Source organism: Schistocerca piceifrons, chromosome 8, assembly GCF_021461385.2.
Source record: "Schistocerca piceifrons isolate TAMUIC-IGC-003096 chromosome 8, iqSchPice1.1, whole genome shotgun sequence".
Lineage (NCBI taxonomy): Eukaryota > Metazoa > Arthropoda > Insecta > Orthoptera > Acrididae > Schistocerca > Schistocerca piceifrons.
Window position 1 is genome coordinate 218,812,371 of NC_060145.1, and position 20,639 is coordinate 218,833,009.

General features: G+C 39.0%; 1 protein-coding gene across 2 annotated transcripts in view; it reads right to left on the reverse strand.

Moving 5' to 3' along the window:
- Positions 1 to 20,639, reverse strand: part of LOC124711889 (NADPH oxidase 4-like) — a 196,820-nt gene that overhangs the window by 78,347 nt on the left and 97,834 nt on the right. For both annotated transcript variants that reach the window (XM_047242132.1, XM_047242133.1), the window contains exons 4-5: positions 16,808 to 16,905; positions 6,562 to 6,589 (exon numbers count right to left, since the gene is read on the reverse strand). In XM_047242132.1, coding sequence (XP_047098088.1) covers positions 6,562 to 6,589; positions 16,808 to 16,905 — 126 coding nt within the window. The remainder of the gene's footprint in view (positions 1 to 6,561; positions 6,590 to 16,807; positions 16,906 to 20,639) is intronic.

Here is a 20,639-nt window from a genome sequence, read left to right on the forward strand (position 1 = left end):
CAAATAGTGTCTTTTCTATTGCCAATGTGCTCAAACACGACAGCCAGATGTTGGACATTGAATTCCTTAAATAACTCTTCACTCATTTAAGAGTACTCATGCTTCATTCACTGCTTGCTGTTGTTGCGGTTAGGGTCAAAACCAAACGCAGGAACTTTGTTGTTACTTCATAAACAGAGTCTAAATCATTGTTGACAATGTACTTTAAGAGGATTCTTGCAAATAGTGTTTTTTCTCATCAGCTTATATGTTCCATAGTTCATGTTCAAGTTGTTCTTGTTTGAAAAAGGGTACTGTTCTAATAATTGAAGCAGTTTCAACTTTGGGAATTCTTTTTGATAGTTTGGGAAACACTTTTCGTTCAAAAGTTCAACAAACTGAATTGGGGAATGTCTTGAAACCTTCTTTCCATCTGAACAATTAGCAAATCCAGTATCTTGTAAGTTAGTGTCCTGAGAGATGTCTTTTGACTGTCACAGAATGATAAGTTACCATTCAAACACAAGTTGCATTTAATGCATTCATCAATGAATGTTTCTGTTCTTAATTGTCATAAGTTTCTCAAAACAACTCTTATTTCGTCTTGGCAAGCAGTTATACTGACGGATTTTGGCTGAATAACATTAAAGAGATGATCAACATAAACAAAGCACACTTGGTAGAAGCAAAGCAAGTAGACAAACATAGGATCATCCCTCCATTGTTTCATTCCCACAGCACAGCTCAATGATTCTGGGTCCCACTGAGAGTCTGTATCATCAAATATATAATTAAATACACTATATATGACTGAGAAATGGCTAGATGTTGAAAATGCCCTGGAACGGAAGTTCCAGCGAGTGTTGCTCGCATGTGGCAGTTTAAATCCTTTCTCAGTTAGCAATACAGTTCGTTTTGATGATTTGCTGAAAACCAAATGGAATGCAGTAAGATCACTTACAAACATGCGTACTTCTCATATGATTTTGGAGGAATGTAACTGTACCAAATTCAGTTGGCTTGTGTAACAATGAATAAACAGTGCATAGGGACAGAACTACTTCACCAATTGTTGTAGTCCTCTTTCTCTGCCTGCCGTTACTGAAAATCACCATCATATGTTTGACTAACCACGTTTCCTACCACATTCCATTCTTTCAATACTGCATGAATATTGTTTGACAAACCTTATACTATTTGACAAACCTTCAGCAGTTTTATCTCCAGAAACATCATAAAATCCAACGAATCTTTCCTCAATTTTGTCTGCAATATTATACTCATTTGACTCTTGCATGACACGTCTAATGTTTCATCAGCCTGAATCGAAATGAAATTGCAGTTTTGAATTTGAGATTTTATTTTCTCATTAACTGCCAGAGTTATCATTTCTATTACATCATTCTGTATATCTGGAAAAATTCCTTTAAAGGTTGAAGAGGATGACAGATGGTCTCTAGTAAATCCAACAATTCGAGATAGTTACCTTTGTTGCTGGAGGATTCGTCTTCTTGATGGCCGCGAAAGGCTAGTTCTTCTTTACAAATAAATACAATTGCCTGAATAAGATGAGCCAATACTTTCCTGCTGGATGCAACTTGTTTGTTGTATTTTATTGAAGGTGAGCGGCTTCGGAAAGGGCATGCTCAATTCTACTTTGCCCTATAACTGAAATGATTCTTTGTTCTGCAGGTGACATTTTGATATCTGATGAATTTGTGCTTTCCTGTCAAAGTTATTTATTGTACAGATGCCCTCATTGCATCATTCCTTTTCACCACCAAACAGAAGACATATATAACAAAATAATATGTTATTGACTTCATTCGCAGTCAGCCAAGCATACTTATCATACCAGGCTGTCTGAAAAGTGTGTTTTTGTTTGGCTTCACTTAAAACTACACTGAGTATAGGAGTAGGTCGTTTGTCCTTCAATTCTCACTTTTTTTGTATTTTAATGTAGAAAAAGGCGTTTTTAATAAAAATTATATAAGGTGTGTAGTTGCTGGCTCACTCATGTTGGCGACACAACAAAAATATGCACTAAAATCACACAATAATGATTATGAACACAAACCACGTGACGTCACTTCCACGTTAAAAGCCAGCATAGAAACAGCAGAGACTAGTCTTGATAACTGCTAGCAACTGCAGCGCACTGGTCTTCGTGGAAGAGGGGAAGTGGAGAGGGTGCAGGCACACACAGCCAGGTAAGGGAAGGGAGGCAGAGACTGAGAGCAGTCGAGTCTCAAGCAGGTAGATACATCAATACTCAGGGTGCGGCGGCACGGGCTACAAATCAGGTGTCTTTGCACATTTAGTGCTCTCAGTAGAAAGTTGTTTATATTTTTGTTATGAATTACTATTGCATCTTTTTTAAGCACGAATACAGGGGAGACTAAGTCTCAAAGTCTCCCCTCACGCTACGCCACTGCTATCTATCTCCTCCCCTCTCTGTCTCTGTCCATCTCCTCATCTATTTATCACAACCTTCCTCCATCCATGCCCATCTGAATGTGGAGTCCCTGAAAAACAGGTTGATAAAGCAGGCCAGTATTATTCCAACACAACATGCTTGTCATGCAGGGGAGCCCGAACAGCATGGGCTGAAAAAACACGTTTCTGCTGTATCCCCACTACTATTGGAGCTAAACTCTGCAGTGCTGATACTCACAGAGTTTATTGTTCGTGTGCCAAAGCTGGTTGAAATCTATCCAGGAGTTTAGGAGGAGATCCTAGACATACACACGTACATGTTACTTTGTATTATAACTAGCCTTTTCCCCCTATGCATACAATTCTTCCTTCCTCCAGCTTTCTGTCTACCTTATGCTCCCATGTCCCACGTCCATCTATCTCCTCCTCTCCTACTCTTCATTTATCTTCTCCACACCCTCTCTCTGATCATATCTTCCTCCCCTATCCATCTGCCCATATCCTTCTTCCCCACTCTCTGTCCCTCTTATCCTGCTTCACACTCTCTCTGTCCACAACATGCTCCCACCTCTCTCACTATTCATCTTCTACAAGTCGTCTCTTTCTGCTCAGCTGTACCTATCTACACGTGTAACTCCTGTAAATCAAGCTGATACTATTCTCACAATATGCCTTTTGAGAAGGGCAGCCTACATGCTAGAGGCTGTAAAAATCACTTCCTGGCCCTTATGTGTAGGTTGCTCTGCAAAGCAAATCATTAAGATAGGCTGATACTATTCCACACAGCACAACATTTGTGCAGAGCAGATATACAACAGGTGCAGAAAAAACACCTTCTTGTTTGTATTTCTGCTCTTATTGGAGCTGGGAGTTTCTAAACCCCAGAGCACTGATACTTGTGAAGTTTGCTGTTTGTGTGCCAGATTTGGTTAAAATCAATCCAAGTATTTGGAAGGAGATCCCAGACATACATACATGCTGCTTCATATATATGAAGGGCTTATTTCAATAGTGGTATAAGTCCATTTTTGTTCATTTTGAGATACAGAGTCTTAAAGTTAAATGAGCACCGTAAAATCTGCAGTTGAGATACCAGAAATATTCAAGCATATGGCTTCTTGCTAGAGATGAACCTTTCTTTCTGTTTGTTTGGATCATTAGTTTCAGAAGCATTATAGGAAGAAAAGTGGAGGTAATGGTCTTGTAGCACTATTGAAATAAGCCCTTCATAGATGAGTAAATATGTATGTATGTATGTATCTCCAGGATTCCTCCTCCCAAGCCCCTGGGTTGATTTCAACCAAATTTGGTACACAGACATCGTACTTCATGTGTTGGCAAAGTTGATGGACATAGGCATATGAGTCAGGAGGAGATGGAGAAGGAGAAAGGGAGGAGTAAATGGATGGAGAGAGAGATGGAGGCAGAGGAGGAGAGGGAAAGAGTGAAGGGGGAGAAGTAGATGGGTGGACACGAGTGGGGAGGAAGAGGTAGACACAGAGGGGGGGAAGAAGAGATGTGTGCAATATATGTGTTAAACATGTATGCAGATAATGCCATGAGAAAAAGGATATTATATATCTATTTATGTCCTGTGCCTTTTCCTAAAACCCTGAATTGATTTCAGCCAAATCTGGCACACTTACAGCAAGTTTCATGACTACCAGCACGTGGAATTTATAACCTCCTATCTCCAATAATGGTGGATATACTTTGCAGTCCCAGAAATACAGGGTGCTCTGCACATGAAGTGCATGTTGTATTGGAGTAGTCTTGGCCTACCTTATCAACAATCTTTGCAGGGCAGGCTATGTGTCTGTGGAAAAAAAATTTAAGCCCCGCACGTGTAGGAAACCTTGTCTCATATACATATTGTGGGAGTATTGCCAGCCTGCTCCATCAAATTGTTAGGCTGGGTCTACAGGTACAGATGGGCAAGGCTGGAGGAAGGCTGAGATGACTAGAGGAGGGGATGGCCAGAGAGAGAGGGTATGAGTGGATGTATAGGGTGACAGGGGAAGAGAAGACTGATAGAGAAAGGGGAAGGACAGAGCCACAGAGAGAGGTGGAGGATGAGATGCATTGGGAGAGGGGGAGGAGGAGATGGATAAGAAGAGGGAGCAGGAGGAGATGAATTACAGAGGAGGGCAGGAGACGATGGGCAGAGCCAATGTGACAGGAGCAGATGGACACAGAGAGAGGGGGGAGAGGAGAGGATGGACAAGGAGACAGAGGGGGGAGGAGGAAGTGAACAGGGAGAGGTGGAGGACAAGAAGGAAGGAGAGAGAAGGGGGAGGAATAGTTGGACCAAAATAGGGGGAAGGAGGAGATTTGTGCAATATACATGTCAAACAAGTACACAGATGAAGCTGCAGAGAAAAAGCTAGTCTGTTATAAGCATAAAGAAGAGTGTAAGTGTGTATGTGCTGGATCTTCTCCCAAGCCCTTGGATCAATTTGAATCAAATTTGGCACAGAAATAGCAGGTCTCTTGGGTATCAGCACTGTGGGGTTTATAACTTCCTAGCTTCACAACAAATGGAGGTACAAGCAAAAATGTCTTTTGCAGCACCTGATGTATAATGTGCTCAAAGGGAGGGGCAGGAAGATATGGTCAGAGAGAGGGAGTGGAGAAAATGGAAAAAGGGAGGCGCAGGAGGAAGAGAGAGATAGATGAGGTGGACAGGTAGAGGTAGGAAAAGGAGATAGACAGAGACAGGGGGCAGAAGGAGGAAATGGGAGAAGAGGAGGGAAAGGAGGAGATGAACAGACAAGGGTGGAAGGAGGAGATGGGCAGAGATGGTTGTTAGGAGGAAGTAGATAGAGAGGGGTAGGTGAGGTGGTGACAAGCAGAGGGGGAATGGGAGGAAGTGATATGTGCAATCTGTGTGTCAAACATGACTAGTGGGAATACTACTGGAAGAAGAGGACAGAAAGAGACAGAGACAGACACGGAAAGAGAGAGAGAGAGAGAGAGAGAGAGAGAGAGAGAGAGAGAGATAGATAGAGAGAAAGAGAACAGCAGACATGGTGTGCAGGTAGTATCAATATGCCTTGCAGGGGCTATGTTCATCGATTAATGTGGCTGAGCACAGAGTCAGCAGGAGGAGATGAATAATGAGAGATGGGAAGGATGAAGTTGGCAGAGAAATGGATAGGAACAGATGGAGGGACGGGGAGAAGAGGGGATGGCCAGAGAGGGGTAGGAGGGGGATCCATAGTGAGAGTAAGGAGAAGGAGACAGATAGGGAGATGCAAGCAGAAGGAGATGAATATGGAGAGGTGGGGGACATGGATACAGAGAGGAGGACAGGCAGAGATCGATTGGGACAGTGGGCAAGAGAAGATGGCAAGTGAGGAAGAATTGAATAGAGAGAGGCGCGAGAAGGGTTCACCAGAAAGATAGGTGGAGGACTAGATGTACAGAGAGAAAGGAGGAGGAGGAGATGGACAGAGAGAGGGGGAGGAGATGGACAGATAAGGGGTAGAAGAGACAGAGACAAGGTGAGAGGAGAATATGAACAGAGAAATGAGTGATGGGGGAATTGGCCTGAGAGAGTGGGGAGGAGGAAATGTGCAGATAGAGTGGAGATTAGGAGATGAACAGAGAGAGGGGGAGGAGGGGATGGTCAGAGATAGGGGGAGGAGAATGTGGACAGAGAGGGATGAGAACAAGGTGGTAATAGTGGGAGGGAGGATGAGATGGACACAGACAGGAGGACACAGAGATATACAGACAGGGAATAGGAGGAGGAGATGGACAGGCAGACGGTACATGCATTAAATGGACCACGGATACATATTCCACGGTGACAGGACACCCCAATGTTTGATATCACATAAGGGAAATCCTTCCACTTTGAACAGTTTTCAACTGTGAAACACTACCGACCACAAAATCAAAACAATGGCCACCAACGTAGCACAATTTTCTCAATGTGTCATTTCAAATCAAGTTCACATCATTTCATTAACAATTACAGATTCAAACAAATAAATACTCCACATCCCCTGCACCTAGAGATGGGGAAGACAGAGGTGTTCATAGTGAGAGGGGAAGGGGATATGTGCAATGTATGTGTTGAATGCATACATGGGCAAAATTGTGGGGGTGCATAAGAAAGTAAACAGATTAAATGTTTCTTACCTGATGTGAGTATCATTGCCAAAGGGGCCTGGAAGTTAAAAATAAAACATTGTTAGAACAAGAATGCAGAATGTATACAATTCAATTCTTTCATGCATAGAGTTTAAGCATACCAATCATTATCACTATTATTTGAAAGAAAAATTGCCATAATTAGATGAAACTGAATATCATTCATGCTTCTTTACAAACTGCCATAATTAGATGAAACTCAATATCGTTAATGCTTCCTTAAGTAGAAATCTCTCTATTCTGTATTTCTTGTTGACTTTCAGCTCAACCTACGAAAACAATTTAATACCAAATACATATGTCTGCATATTTACTCCCCACAAATCTATTTTATTACTACCCGCTCCCAGCCTTACTGTGGCTCAGTGTAGTTAAATGGAAAATAAAATAAAGAGAAAGCACATATTTCTAACATGTATGGGAATTGAATATACATCCTAATCTCCTTCTCTCCTCTGTCTGTGTCCATCTCCTCCTCCCCCCCTCTCTGTCAATCTTCTCCTCCTGCCTCTCTCTTCATTGTCTTTTGCCCCACCTCTCCCCCACTCCCCCATCTCTGTCCATCACCTCCTCTCCCTTTCTCTGTTCATTTTCTCCTCCCCCTCTCCATCTGCTGCTCCCCCTCTCTCTCCATTGTCTCCTCCCCCCTTTCTGTGTCCATCTTTCTCATGCCCCTCTCTTTCCAGCCTCTCTCTATCCATCTCATCACCCAGCTTCCTATGTACATTTGCTCTCACCCCTCTGTCCATTTCCTATTCTCCCCCTCTCTTTGAGCCATGTTAATTATTATTTATAATAAACCAATTACAATAATTTTGCTGTTTGCTAACAATGTTGAGAGAGAGAGAGAGAGAGAGAAAGAGAGCCTACATGTGTTCATACATGTATTACAGAAATGTGTAAAAATTGAAGTAAATAGGTCAAGAACTTTTTGAAATTTTTGGTAATAATGTTTCCCCTTTATATATTAAACACATATCTATATATTACACATATTAAAAGTATATAGCCTATATCCATCTGAATGTTCATCAGAGTAATGTGTAAAAATCTGAAGTAATAAATCAGTCAGGCACTTTTAGAGACTTTTGGCAACAACATTTCCCCTCTATATGTACTATATGGCACTTCAATTAATACATAAAAATAAGCACATATTCACATGCAATGTAATGTCATAATTTGAACACAACTGGTGAAGTTTCAGAGATGAAAGATTTTGAACAAATTACCATTTATGATTTTATTTACATAGATATAAATGTTCATTAGTACAAAATCATAAATTTCCAAAAGTTTTTCATTGATTCCTTTGAAAGTTTGACACAACAATGCATTTGAATAAATGTGTTTTTGTATACTATGGGGGAGAGAGAGAGAGAGAGAGAGAGAGAGAGAGAGAGAGATAACACACATGCGCACCACAGGGTGATTCACCTAAAATTTGAACTGCAAATAGTGTGATGTAGAATACGTTATTGCTGTGTAGTTTTTACTGAATGGATTGGTAGTCAGAGGCTCATATTGTTAGTCAATAAATGGATTATAATAATACTTACAAAGGAGGATCTTTGATTAGCAATGAACGTAAACACAGTGTCTGTCTGCTGTTGCAGAAGTCTTCCAAATACTGGTTTAAAACAACTGTTACACTTCATAAACTTGATTGTGTTCTAGTCTAATGCACTAAAGTCACTGTCATCTAATTAATTTCAGCACAGAGCATACAGCTCCTGTGTAATCGAGTTAAATAGGGCAGCTCCATTGGTATGGCAAGCTCCTTTAAATGATCACAGCGCTGCACTTCAGTGAGTTGTCAACACCGAAGCTGTGAACATGCTTGGAAATGGGTGCACTATTGAAGCTTCCAAACTGAATCATCTCAACAAACGCCAGCTGCTCCAGCAAAACAGCAATTTCTATGTTTACGAACTACATGACCTCGCCAGGAAAAGCTGTCATCATCAACAATGTTCCCAATATAGTAATAGATGACTGTAAAATCAGTAAGAGACAATTTATGGCATCAATATTTAGCATTGTTCTCACATATGTAGAGCCAACTTTTGTATTTTTACAAGAACTGTAGAAAATGTAGATAGATTAGTGTAAGAGTGTGATTTGTGTGTTTAAAGAGATAATGACACCAGTAAGGCATTTTAAAAAAGCCAATACACAAGTTGTCTTTTCTAATGTATTTCCATTTATTAGTAATGCTGTAATAGTTAACAAAATGTCTAAATGGGGATGTGTACTTGGGCATGTCAGAGATATTCCAACCATGGTTCAGGGATACTCTCAAACAAAATCATTTTATCGCACTGCTCATACATATTAGACGATTTAAGCAAAGTACCATCCGCTGTACACATCGCCTATGAAGGAAATCATTTCAATGAGTATATTACCATGGATGACATTGTATGTCATCATTGCAAAGGTGTTGGTCATATCAAGGAAGATTTCTCACAGTTACTGACTATTCCAAATGGTGAAAGCGAATTTCCTGCTCTTGCACACAATGCTACTACACAAAAGTCTGTACCATTGGTAGAAGAACCAGCTCCAAAAATTCCTCAGCGTCCCTCACAGTCTGGAAAGGAGCAACATACATCTGATTCTTCTACTGCAGTACTAGAAATATCACCATCAGTATGAGAAGTAGTTCCAATACTTTCAACAGTTTAGTCATCAGTAAGAACAATATTTCTTCCAATGAACACCAGATTAAAAATCTGTCAAGAGAAATTGTCAATGTCCTTCCTATGGAAACTAATGAATTATCTGAATTTAGTGTGACTGATAAATCTAATACTAAAGCTCACATAGTATCAGGTGCAACAGCTACTACTGAAACACTACCTGCATCTGGTGCACCACAACAAAACGACGACATGATAGATGCAGAATCCAAATGTGATTCATCAGCATCATCAAATGAGAAATGAGCCCCTGGCAGAAAATATCCATAAAGATTACCTCATGTCTTCAAAAGAATTCAAAGCCTGTATAAAAGCAACAAGAAATCAGAAAATAATACTTCTGGTTCCAAAGCAGTACACTACAGATTTTGTACCTTTGCAACAATTAATTGATAAACAACTTGCAAAAACCAAAGAACGTCATCACCTACAGTGATTCTTAAGTGCGATTAAAAGAGAAACAGCCACTAAATCAAATATGTGTTTGTCACCTCCATGTTCGAGCAAGAACAATGCAGTAGCGTAGATACGTCAGAAATAAATAGTACACAATGCAAACAGAACATTGATTATCATTAATGGTAAAACCAAATACAAGTTAAACAACTTGGTCTCTACAAAAGCAAAATCAAGTGCATACAAATAAACCTACAATGCTCCAGAGCTGCAACAGCTAACCTGATGCAGCTTATTGTGCAATATCAGACTGACATTGCTTTCATACAACAACCATATTGTTATCAACAAAATGTAGATGGAATCACTAGAAGCTGCAAGATATTTATTGCAGGTGACAAGGAAAAGGGCAGCAGTACTGATAGCCAACGAAGATATTAATCCTGTAATGATTAGCCACTTATTCATCAAAGATGCAGTATTTGCAGAAATAGTAAAAGAAAATTTGTGATTTTTCATATCTTGCATGTACTTAGATATCACAAAACCCATCAAATATGATGTGAGAAAAATGATATGATGATCTACAATAAAGGAGTTGGTTTAGTAATTGATATGGATAGCAATGCAAGATCTAGCATGTGGCATCAGACAGTAACAAACTCCAGAGGAAAGGATATTTTTGGCTTCCTCTGATCTATACATAGTGAATGAGGGGAATCACAGACCAACTTTTGAAAATAGTAACAGAAAGAGCAATAATGATTTAACTATGGCCACCTCTTATCTACTGCCAATGCAAAGCCTATGGACTTGTGCTGAAGAAGGGAATTGTTCCAACCATAATATTATTACTTTTAGCATTGGAGTGTGTCCAAACAGCATGTGCTGAAAGCATAACCCAAACTAACAAATTTATTGTTATACAGATGTAACCAGAACTGCCATCTATATGCTAAAATACTTTGTGCCTGAGGATGATCAAATTCAAGACTCAGAATACCATAAACTAATATGATTCCAAATGCTATGACCCGGCAGAATGGTAGATGATGTAGCTTTCACACAGACAGAAATACTGTAGAGGAATTAATAATGAACTTGCCTGAAAACAGGACTCCTGGTAAAATGGTGTTATTAGTAAGATCCTTTATCAACTGTATAGCATTTTTCCCCAACTATCTTACTGCAGTTGCCTAAAGAATGGCTGCTTTCCAAGATCATGGAAAAGAGCTAAAATAGTAACCACTCTCAAAGCTGGCAAAGAAAACTGCATGGAAGTGTCCAAATTTCATCTCAGCAGTCTTCTGTATATGGAAGAAAAAGTATTGGAAAAGCTGTTAATTAACAGAACTATGCACCTTGTCTTCTCTAAGCATCTCCTAAGCAATCAGTATGGACTTACTCCAAAGAAAGGATGCACTGTTGGCTCTTATGAACTTCATATAGGATAGCATATCACAAGGACAGTATATGGGGTGAGTCACTAACTATTGCCATCTAGAATAACTCTGACAGTATGATAGGAGCTGAAACGTTTGTGGGACAAAAGTTGCATGGGACAATGGGGGACATTATAAGACGTTGGTTTTCTGTTGCTAGGTGGGGTCACTTCAGAGATATGAAGGTCAACTTTGTTTTTTTAAATGAGATGCTATAGTTTGGTACTTATTTTCTGATAGCGGCTATTGAGACGAGTCCAGTGATGTGTAACAGTTAAGGTCTTTGAAGGTCAATGAAGGTCACAAAGGTGGCATGAACGTGCATTTACAGAAGGTGTTCGAAGTGATGACCACAGGTGTCAATGCAGTGCTGCAATCTTCTTATCATGGGTTGAGTGGTATTCCTTATCACATCAGCACTTATCGAAGCACATGCTACGACAATTCTCTCTCGCATATGTTCAGGTGTAGTTGGAATGTCTGTATAAACAATATCTTTTACGAATCCCACAAAAAAAAATCCAGAGGTGCCAAGTCTGGCGAACGAGCTGGCCATGACACATCCCCTCCGCGTCCAATCCAATGATTTGGGAATTGTCTCTGCAACTCATTTCTAGCCATCAGTAAAAAATGTGTTGGACACCCATCGTGTTGATACCATATTCTGTTCCTTGTTCCTAAAGGTATTTCTTCCAATAACAGACATAATGTTTCTTGCAGGAATGTGATGTACTTCCTACCATTAAGATTTCCTTCAATGAAATAGGGGCCTATAATTCTGTCCTCCAGAATCCCACACCATACATTCACTGACCATGGTTTTTGGTGTGCAACTTGCCGCAGTCACCATGGATTTTCAATTGCCCAATAATGCATGTTATGCAAATTACCATTTCCATGGTTCATGAATGTAGCCTCGTCAGTAAATAAAATGAAATTAATAAATGTCTCATCCCTCTGAATCTGAAGTTGAGCCCATCGGTAGAATTCAATGCGAAACAACAATCTGTACCAGTTAATTCTTGGTGGAGACTGATATGGTATGGATGATATTTATGGTGATGCAGAACATGAACAACACTGCTCTGGCTAATGCCAGATTCCCTTGCGAGTTGACACAACTAACACAATGATCTCGAACCACAGTGGCAAGAGTACCAATTTCCATTTCCTCGTTGGTAACTTTCCTTTGCTGGATAGGTTTCCAATGTGTTAAAGATCCAGCTGTTCTCAATTTATCATACACTTATTTAAATGAACAACATGTAGAGTGAGTACGTTGAGGATATCTTTCAGTGCATAAGTCTCTAATTGTCACTGAACTTCTTTGGCATTCTCCATAAATGAGAAGCATATCAACTTGTTCTTCAAAGGAATACATCATTCACATTTGCTTGATTGAATGATACTCGTCTTACCATTCCTATTAGTGTTGTATTGTGGAACCATCAAATGGTGTTTACATGTCAATGGGATGTTAGAAGGATATGCCATGTTCGACGAATATTTACTATTTGCACGATATACGAGATAGAGCTGTCAGGGCATGTGCTTCGTTAAATGCTAAAGTGATAACGATTACCACTCAATCCATGATAAGAAGACTGCAGCACTGCATTGACACCATTTGTCATCAGTTTGGACAGCTTCTCTAAATGGACGTTCATGCCATCTTTTTTACCTTCGCTGACCTTCAAAGACCTTACTGTTACACATCATTGGATTTGTCTCGACAGCCACTATCAGAAAATAAGTACCAAACTATAGCATCTCATTTAAAAAAACAAAGCTGACCTTCATATCTTTAATGCAACCCCACACAGCAACAAAAAACCAACTTCATATTATGGCCCCCATTGTCCCATGCAACATTTGTCCCACAAACTTTTCAGCTACTATCATACTTTTGGAGTTATTCTTGGTGGCAATAGTTAGTGACTCACCCTGTATAATAATGGTCACTCTTGATGCTCAGGGAGCTTTTGACGCAGCTTGGTGGCCCAGCATCCTTAAAGTGCTATTAGACTCTGAATGTCCTAGAACTTATATAACCTAGTAAAAAATTATTTCAGTGATAGAATAGCAGTGCTGGTAACAGCATCAAACTAGAAAAGAAAGTGGTAAAAGGATGCCCACAGGTATCTTGCGATGGCCCAGGTTTCTGTAATATACAGTATAATTCTCTGCTTAATTTGGATTACACAGCAAACTTAAAAATGATAGCATCTTCAGACTGTGTTCATCAAAGCAGATACTGTCATTATTGCTGAGGAGCTCTGCAATAGAGAAATGGAAAAAATCACAGCTTGGGCCCAAAACAACAAAATCCATTTTAATGAGCAAAAATCGAAAGTAATGCTAATAACAAGGGGAAGACATACAGACAAAGCAACAGTTAGTATCATTCTAACCAGTAATATTTTGCAACAAGTAGAATGATTAAAATACTTGGGTATAATTATTGATTCTAAATTTCTGTTCAACCAATATAAACAATACATGACTGAAAAATGCATGAAACTTATTCATTCTTTATCTAAATCAGCAAGGCTCAATTGGGGACTTGGTTCAGGAGCAATGAAAATTATTTACAAAGGCGTATTGGTACATGCAGCTCCTGTTTGGATGGACACACTAAAAGGAAAATATAGCTGCATGAAAATTCATAGAATGCAGTGCTTGATCAACATAAAGACTACCAAGGCTTCCATAACCATGTCTACTGAAGCATTGTGCATTCTGACAGGTCTTAAACTGATAATTATTAAACTGCAGGCAATAGCTGAAGAAAGGCAAAGGTCCCGAGTTTGAGTCTTGGCCCAGCACACAGTTTTAATCTGCCAGGAAGTTTCATATCAGCGCACAGTCCACTGCAGAGTGAAAATCTCATTCTGGAATAGCTGAAGAATATAAAACTACAAAAATTGAACCCACCATCCATTCTATAGACACTGCATTAGATTACAAACAGTGGCTCCATCCAGCAAGTACAGTACCTTTAGAAGAAAATTACAAACTCAAGGAACATCCTATGGAGATTTATACTGATGGATGTCATTCAGAGAACTTAACAGGATCAGGAGTGGTAATAATGATTGATGGGACACCTGCCTATCAGTTAAAGTACACACTAAAGAATGGGTCCACCATTAACTGAGCAGTACAATTACCAATCTTGCAAGCCTTAGAGAAACTAGTGAACTTACGGGAAAAAAATGGCAGCTGTAATACACACATGCAGTTGTATTAAGCTGGAGTCATTAAAAAATTCTCAGCACAATCTACCCTGCAACAATCATACAAGCTTTTCAGATTGTTTCTGACCACCCTGCATGAGAATCCTATGGCACATAACAAATGTAGTGAAAGCTGGCGTCCTAGCAACTAGCTACCCACACTAGGAAAACCCACCAAGAAATGCTGCAAGTCCATCTGACAACAGGGTCATTCACACATACAATCACAGATTTCTCTACAAATGATGTGATCGAACATCCCCTCCCCTTCTCCCCCTGAAAGGTGTGTTCCAAATACTAGGATGTTAATAGGTAGGGCGTGAAAGAATTTAGTGTGCAAATATGGCTGTTGTTAGAGGTTCAAACCCAAACAATGATATAAGGTGTGAAAGATTATCTTAAGTTCCTGAATACTGATCAAAAGCATGCCTCAGAGATCTCTCTGCACAACATGTCAAGTCCTTTCACCTCAACATTCATGCACCACAATAATGTGCTGTAGCTCATGTTGGCATAAAGTTGTGGAAAGTGTCTCATTCAGAGCTCATCAAATTGATCTGTGTGTACATCACAACAATATCTGAAGTCTGTTTTCATCTTTTTCTGCTAATTCTTTACATTTTCACATAACAAAATACAGGAATTTGTGTTACACATTACATGATGTGCAGCTGAAAGCTTTCTTTGCAGAGTATTCTGAAAACACACCCCTTACACACACATCACACAAATGTCAGTCATAAAATTAGAGATTATATAGCATCCCAAAAGTATCCTGTCAATTATTTTTATTACACAGCATAAAATCATTCAAGTAGAATGAATCAGTGTTAAATTCTATACAGAGCTATACTTTAAGTGAAAAGCAGAACAAAACTGTGAATACAAATACTTTTTGTGCAATTATCAAAACAAAACAATACAAAGATATGTCATCAGGAAACACGGCAATGGAAAGTTCAAGCAGAATGTAAATAATTTACAAGTAAGTATAACAACTCATCACCTTTACTGTTTGATGAGTTGTTAAATTTACTATTAAATCATTTACATGTTTTAAGCAACATTTAGTGCCCTACTTAGAGGGGAAAATGTCCTGTGGGCAGACTGAGGCATAGATGAGAGGACAATGTGAAGGCTGATTTGAGGAGCCTAGATATTGAAGGTGAATGGAAGGAAATAGCCCAAGACAGGGACAGATGGCGAAAATACGTTGCTGCGGTAATGGACTCTTGAGTCCAGTATGACCAGTGAGTGTGTAAGCAAAATTTAACTGAACTAGATGAAGCTCTTGTGATAAATTTATGGTTGCTGGTGTTCAGTTTTCACATCATGCTGGACAAAACAATGAAAAAATCAAAGTTGGAAATTGTTCTTATGCAGCCTGCCATCTGCTTCGGTTGTATAGTTTATTGAAAAAATTCAAAGTTCAGATGTTCAGGCAACTGATACAATTATTTATACTGTGTAAACGTGGTATGTGAAGTTACAGAAATAATACTTAGGTAGTTTGCTCTTTTTTAAAAAAAAAAAAAAAGTTGAGGGAAACACCTTAAGGAAAATTCTCTTTGCATTACAAGTATCAGATACAGTAGAACAGCATGTCTGCTGGATTGAAATTTTTACAGTAGACCCAATGAAAAGCAAATGTCTTGTTTTGGAAAGTCATGTTAATCACACGTACACACTGGCGACTTGTGTGAGACTGTGATTTTGTTCACTGTAGAAAAAAGTCATGAGGTAGGACAAGAAACAAATGGAGAGGTAGACTATAAAGGAGGTTGATGTACAGGATGATTGGCAGCAGAGAACAGGAAACAACATACTGGAAGAGGTGCCTTGTGTTCAGGCTCCTGGGCCTGATCATAATGGATAAATAATGATGATGACAATTATAATAGGGTTAAGTTGGTAACTTTTGAACATAAAATCTGACAAGCAATGGCTCTGTGATCACTTTACACTCATGGTATACAACAGAATAGTGTTCTGCACTCCTCAAGATTGTCAGTGCTAATATTAAAATACAGTGTTGCCATTGTTATTTTAATTTGTGTAGTGACACATTTTTGATGCCCAATCATGGTAATTTGCTCACATAAGACAAAAACTTTAATCATGAGTTAGTCCTACTCAGAACTTAAAAATATAACACAAAGTAAGGTAGTACACTGGTAAAGAACTGGGACTAATATATAGGAAAATTGGGTTTCAAATCACAATGTGCCAATCCAGATTTACCTGCACCATTCACGTCAAATGGCATTATGGTTCATTTGATAAGTGCCCTCCTGATTTCCTGTTCCATTCTCATTCAATATATGTCTGTACTCTGTCTCTAACTACCTCATCATCAGCATAATAAACCCTTTTGAATATTTAAGATATTCTAAATGTGCATAAAACAAGAGAGCTCTGTCATAGGAAGCACTTGTAGGCTATACAAGAATGGACATACCTGTCCTTCATAACTGGCCCAGTTGATTTCGGGAAAATTGTGAGAATAATATCTGGAGAAATTCACTGCATTTGCAACATGAGCAGCTGTATGTATAGCTGAAAAAAATCAAGAAATTCAACATAAGTATTTTATCTTGCAATGACTTTTTGCTTTTAACTACATAAGTACTATAGATATAAGGGGCAATTAAAAAGTTTCCATTATAAGATCATACAGTCCAGAATCGATATGCCTATCAGGCAAAATCACCATGAGCACTGAGGCAATCATCCCTTTGATGCACCAGGTTGAAGACTGGTTACCTGTTTGGTAAAACACCATGTGTTGCTGCATAAGGATTCCATAACAACAGCACATCCTTGTTTGACACAAATCGTTGACCCTTCAAGGCCATTTTTAAGGATCCAAAGGCATGATAATCACATGGGGAGAGATCAGGAGCATAGGGGAGGTGGGATGGTGATCAAGTGTCTCCCACTTGAGTTGGTGCAACTTCTATGTTACGACTTTTGTGATATTGCATTGAGCATTATTATGAAGTTACAGCATGGAACTTGGCACACCATTCCACAATGGAGGTTTTTGACAGACATGCTGCCCCATACACATTCTTTTCTTCTCTGATGGATGTCTACTAGCATTTGTCCTATAGGATCCAAGGAAATAATAACAGCACATTGGTCCTGTTAGACACATTAGGTAATAACATTGCCTTAGTGCATGTTGCTGCATTTACTGCACATATGTTGGAAAGACACGAACGCCACACTAGCCTCTTGCCTACATATCAGTGCTTACATACCCACATCAGAGTTGTACTACATTGCATTTATGTTGCAGCAACACCCACAAATAGAAATTTTTTGACTGTTCAATACGTATCAGATATATAACTCAATGGCAATGATATTTGAAGAAGAACTGGAACATTTTAATAGCAGTTATTTTGAATTATATGTAGATACTCCACACTTCCCTTTTTTGAGAATGTGATGATAATTTTTAGTTGTGTGTAACCAGTTTTTGTCCAAAAATAGTAGTTATTTCTCACTGCACACTAACAAAAAGAATGTTTGTTTCTGGTTGCCAATTTTATTTGACACACTACTGAACTGTTGGCTGCAAATTAAGTTACAGATGCAAGCAATTTCATCAAATTAATTAAAGATAGAGAAAATAATTTGCTTGTATTTAAATAAAAAGAGAAATAACAGATCATCGGAACTGCAAGTTTCGATGTCCAAATATTCCTTCTTACAGAATGAAGGTGATGAGGCTAGACAGCTACACAATATTTAAATGAACATAGGCCACATGTGAAAATAGACTGCTCATAAACTTTTGACATGAGATTATAGTAAAAAGTAAATCTTGAATATAGGCCACACTACTAAACTGACTTACAATTGCAAAGCATTACTACCACATACATGATCCAGACACTAAAGTATGTTTGCAACCCTACATGACAACTGAACAGTGCAGAGCAAGAGTATTATGTTTTGTGCTTAGGACCTATATGAAAATGAATATTAGAGAAATTGGTGGGATACATTTTCCTGAAAATTAATATATAGAATGTGGGCCAGCAGTGTGGGCATAGTTGGTTAACCATGAGATCTGGGGGCATCAGGAGCTTGCATACATACTACAATCTCAAAATCGATGATGGTGTGCTTTAGGTCCTTGTGGTTCTCAACATCTCACTCCATCTTCTGTTCCTCCCTTCTTCAACTACCTGATGACAAAGGATGAGACCGAGCGAGGTGGCGCAGTGGTTAGACACTGGACTCGCATTCGGGAGGACGACGGTTCAATCCCGCGTCCGGCCATCCTGATTTAGGTTTTCCGTGATTTCCCAAAATCGCTCCAGGCAAATGTCGGGATGGTTCCTTTCAAAGGGCACGGCCGACTTCCTTCCCCGTCCTTCCCTAATCCGATGAGACCGATGACCTCGCTGTCTGGTCTCCTTCCCCCAAAAACCACCACCACAAAGGATGACTCATCAACAACAGGGCAGGTTTTATGTAATGGGAGGTCTGGTGACATAACTTATTCAAAAGACACTCTAAGAAAATTGAAGATAAGGATGGGAGAAAAGTTGATCATTTGATTTGTGAGTGATGATGGAAAGAGATGTATTAGTTACATAGTGAAATTTAAACTTCACACTATCAGCTATGCAAAGGAACTCAAAAAGTGGGAAACTATGAAGATTTCATGTTGATGAAAAAAAATTGTCATTGGTGTGCAAGTGAAGAAAACTTTTGAATAATTCGAAAAGTTTATGTTCATTTTGACGACAAAAGTGCAAATATCCAGATGTGGAAAAAGACTAGCTTGATTTTGCAGTTTGAAACACACAATGTGGATATGCCATTCAACTGAAATGATTCAACTTCTTTTTCTTTTCTTCCAATTTCTTGGCTTTGGGATGTGCCCATTCAGCCATCTCAATAGTGGAATGTCAATTACGGTGATACAAACATAAGGGCAACACAACACCCAGTCTCCGAACAGAGAAAATCTCCAACCCAAGAATTGAACCCAGCCTCCTTCACTTAGCTATCTGTCATGCTGACTGCAGTTACTGAGGCAGACAATGATTCAAATTGAAAGCTGCAAAATAGCATGTGAAAGAACTATTTCACCAATGGAATTTAAGTTTCATATGGGTGGGTTCAGCAATTTATGCAATGAAATGATTTATCTGTTCATCGCAGAACTACAATTGTGCAAAAACTGCCTCAAGCTTATGAAAACAGGTTGATATCTTTTCAGTGTTATGTGATCCAACTTTAACACAAAATTTTTTATTTACATTCCCAAGTAGAGAATGGAGACCGAATGTCAGTCTATTTTGATATGCCAAATAGCACTACAGTAAATAATGCAGGGGGACATAGTGTGCAAATACATACATGTGGTGCTGTAAAGCTGCAGTGCAAAGTGATTGAGCATTAAAGCTGATGGGTGAAAATTGCCACTGCATGTGGTTTTTAATCATAAAACTCTCTCCAAAGGAAAAAATTTCTCAGCTGATATTGGAAGAGCTTGTGATGACAAAGGGAGGAAGAAGAACTGGTCCTAGATCAGATTTCAGCAGTGTGAAGTAAGCAGCCAGAAGATCTTCTTCAGTCAAAATCAATGCCTCTACTGAGTAGTTTTCATGAATACAATGGTGACAGAGTGAAAGAAAAACTGAAAGAAGGAAACTCTAACATAGTTATTATTCCTGGTGGCATGATAAGTGTGTCACAGCCTTTGGATGTGTGTATCACTCATCCATTCAAAGGTAGTGTAAGACAATTCGACAGAAAATACATAATGAACAAAGCAATTTTGGTGCCAGGGGGCCATTTGCAAAGTGTGTGAGTGTAAGAATGTGCCATGAAAAGTTAAAAAAAACTGGAATTTCTAAGAATCTTAATGGGACTGAAGATGTCTTTCTTTATGATATAGAATCTTAGCAGCATTCTGGGTCATCTAGTAAGGGGGAAGAATCAGATGCTGTTGATGCAGAGATGGTGGGAAGTGACTGTGCTTGATTTTGGTACAAACAAAACAGTTCTGTGAAATAAAGTTGCTTTTCTTTCTTAGGAACAGGTACTGTATTCTTTAACATGGTGTAAGTTTTTCTGCTATTTTATTCTTAAGTCTTTGATAGTTAGATAAAGTAATTGCAGTAACATGTAGTAGTATTAATTTCAACCCACATGAGTTGTGTACGTGTAATTTTGAAACTGACAATTTACAATCTAAGAGGAAATATCTCAATTATAGGCCACACCATGAGTTTTCAAGCCCAAATTTAGGAAAACAAGTGCAG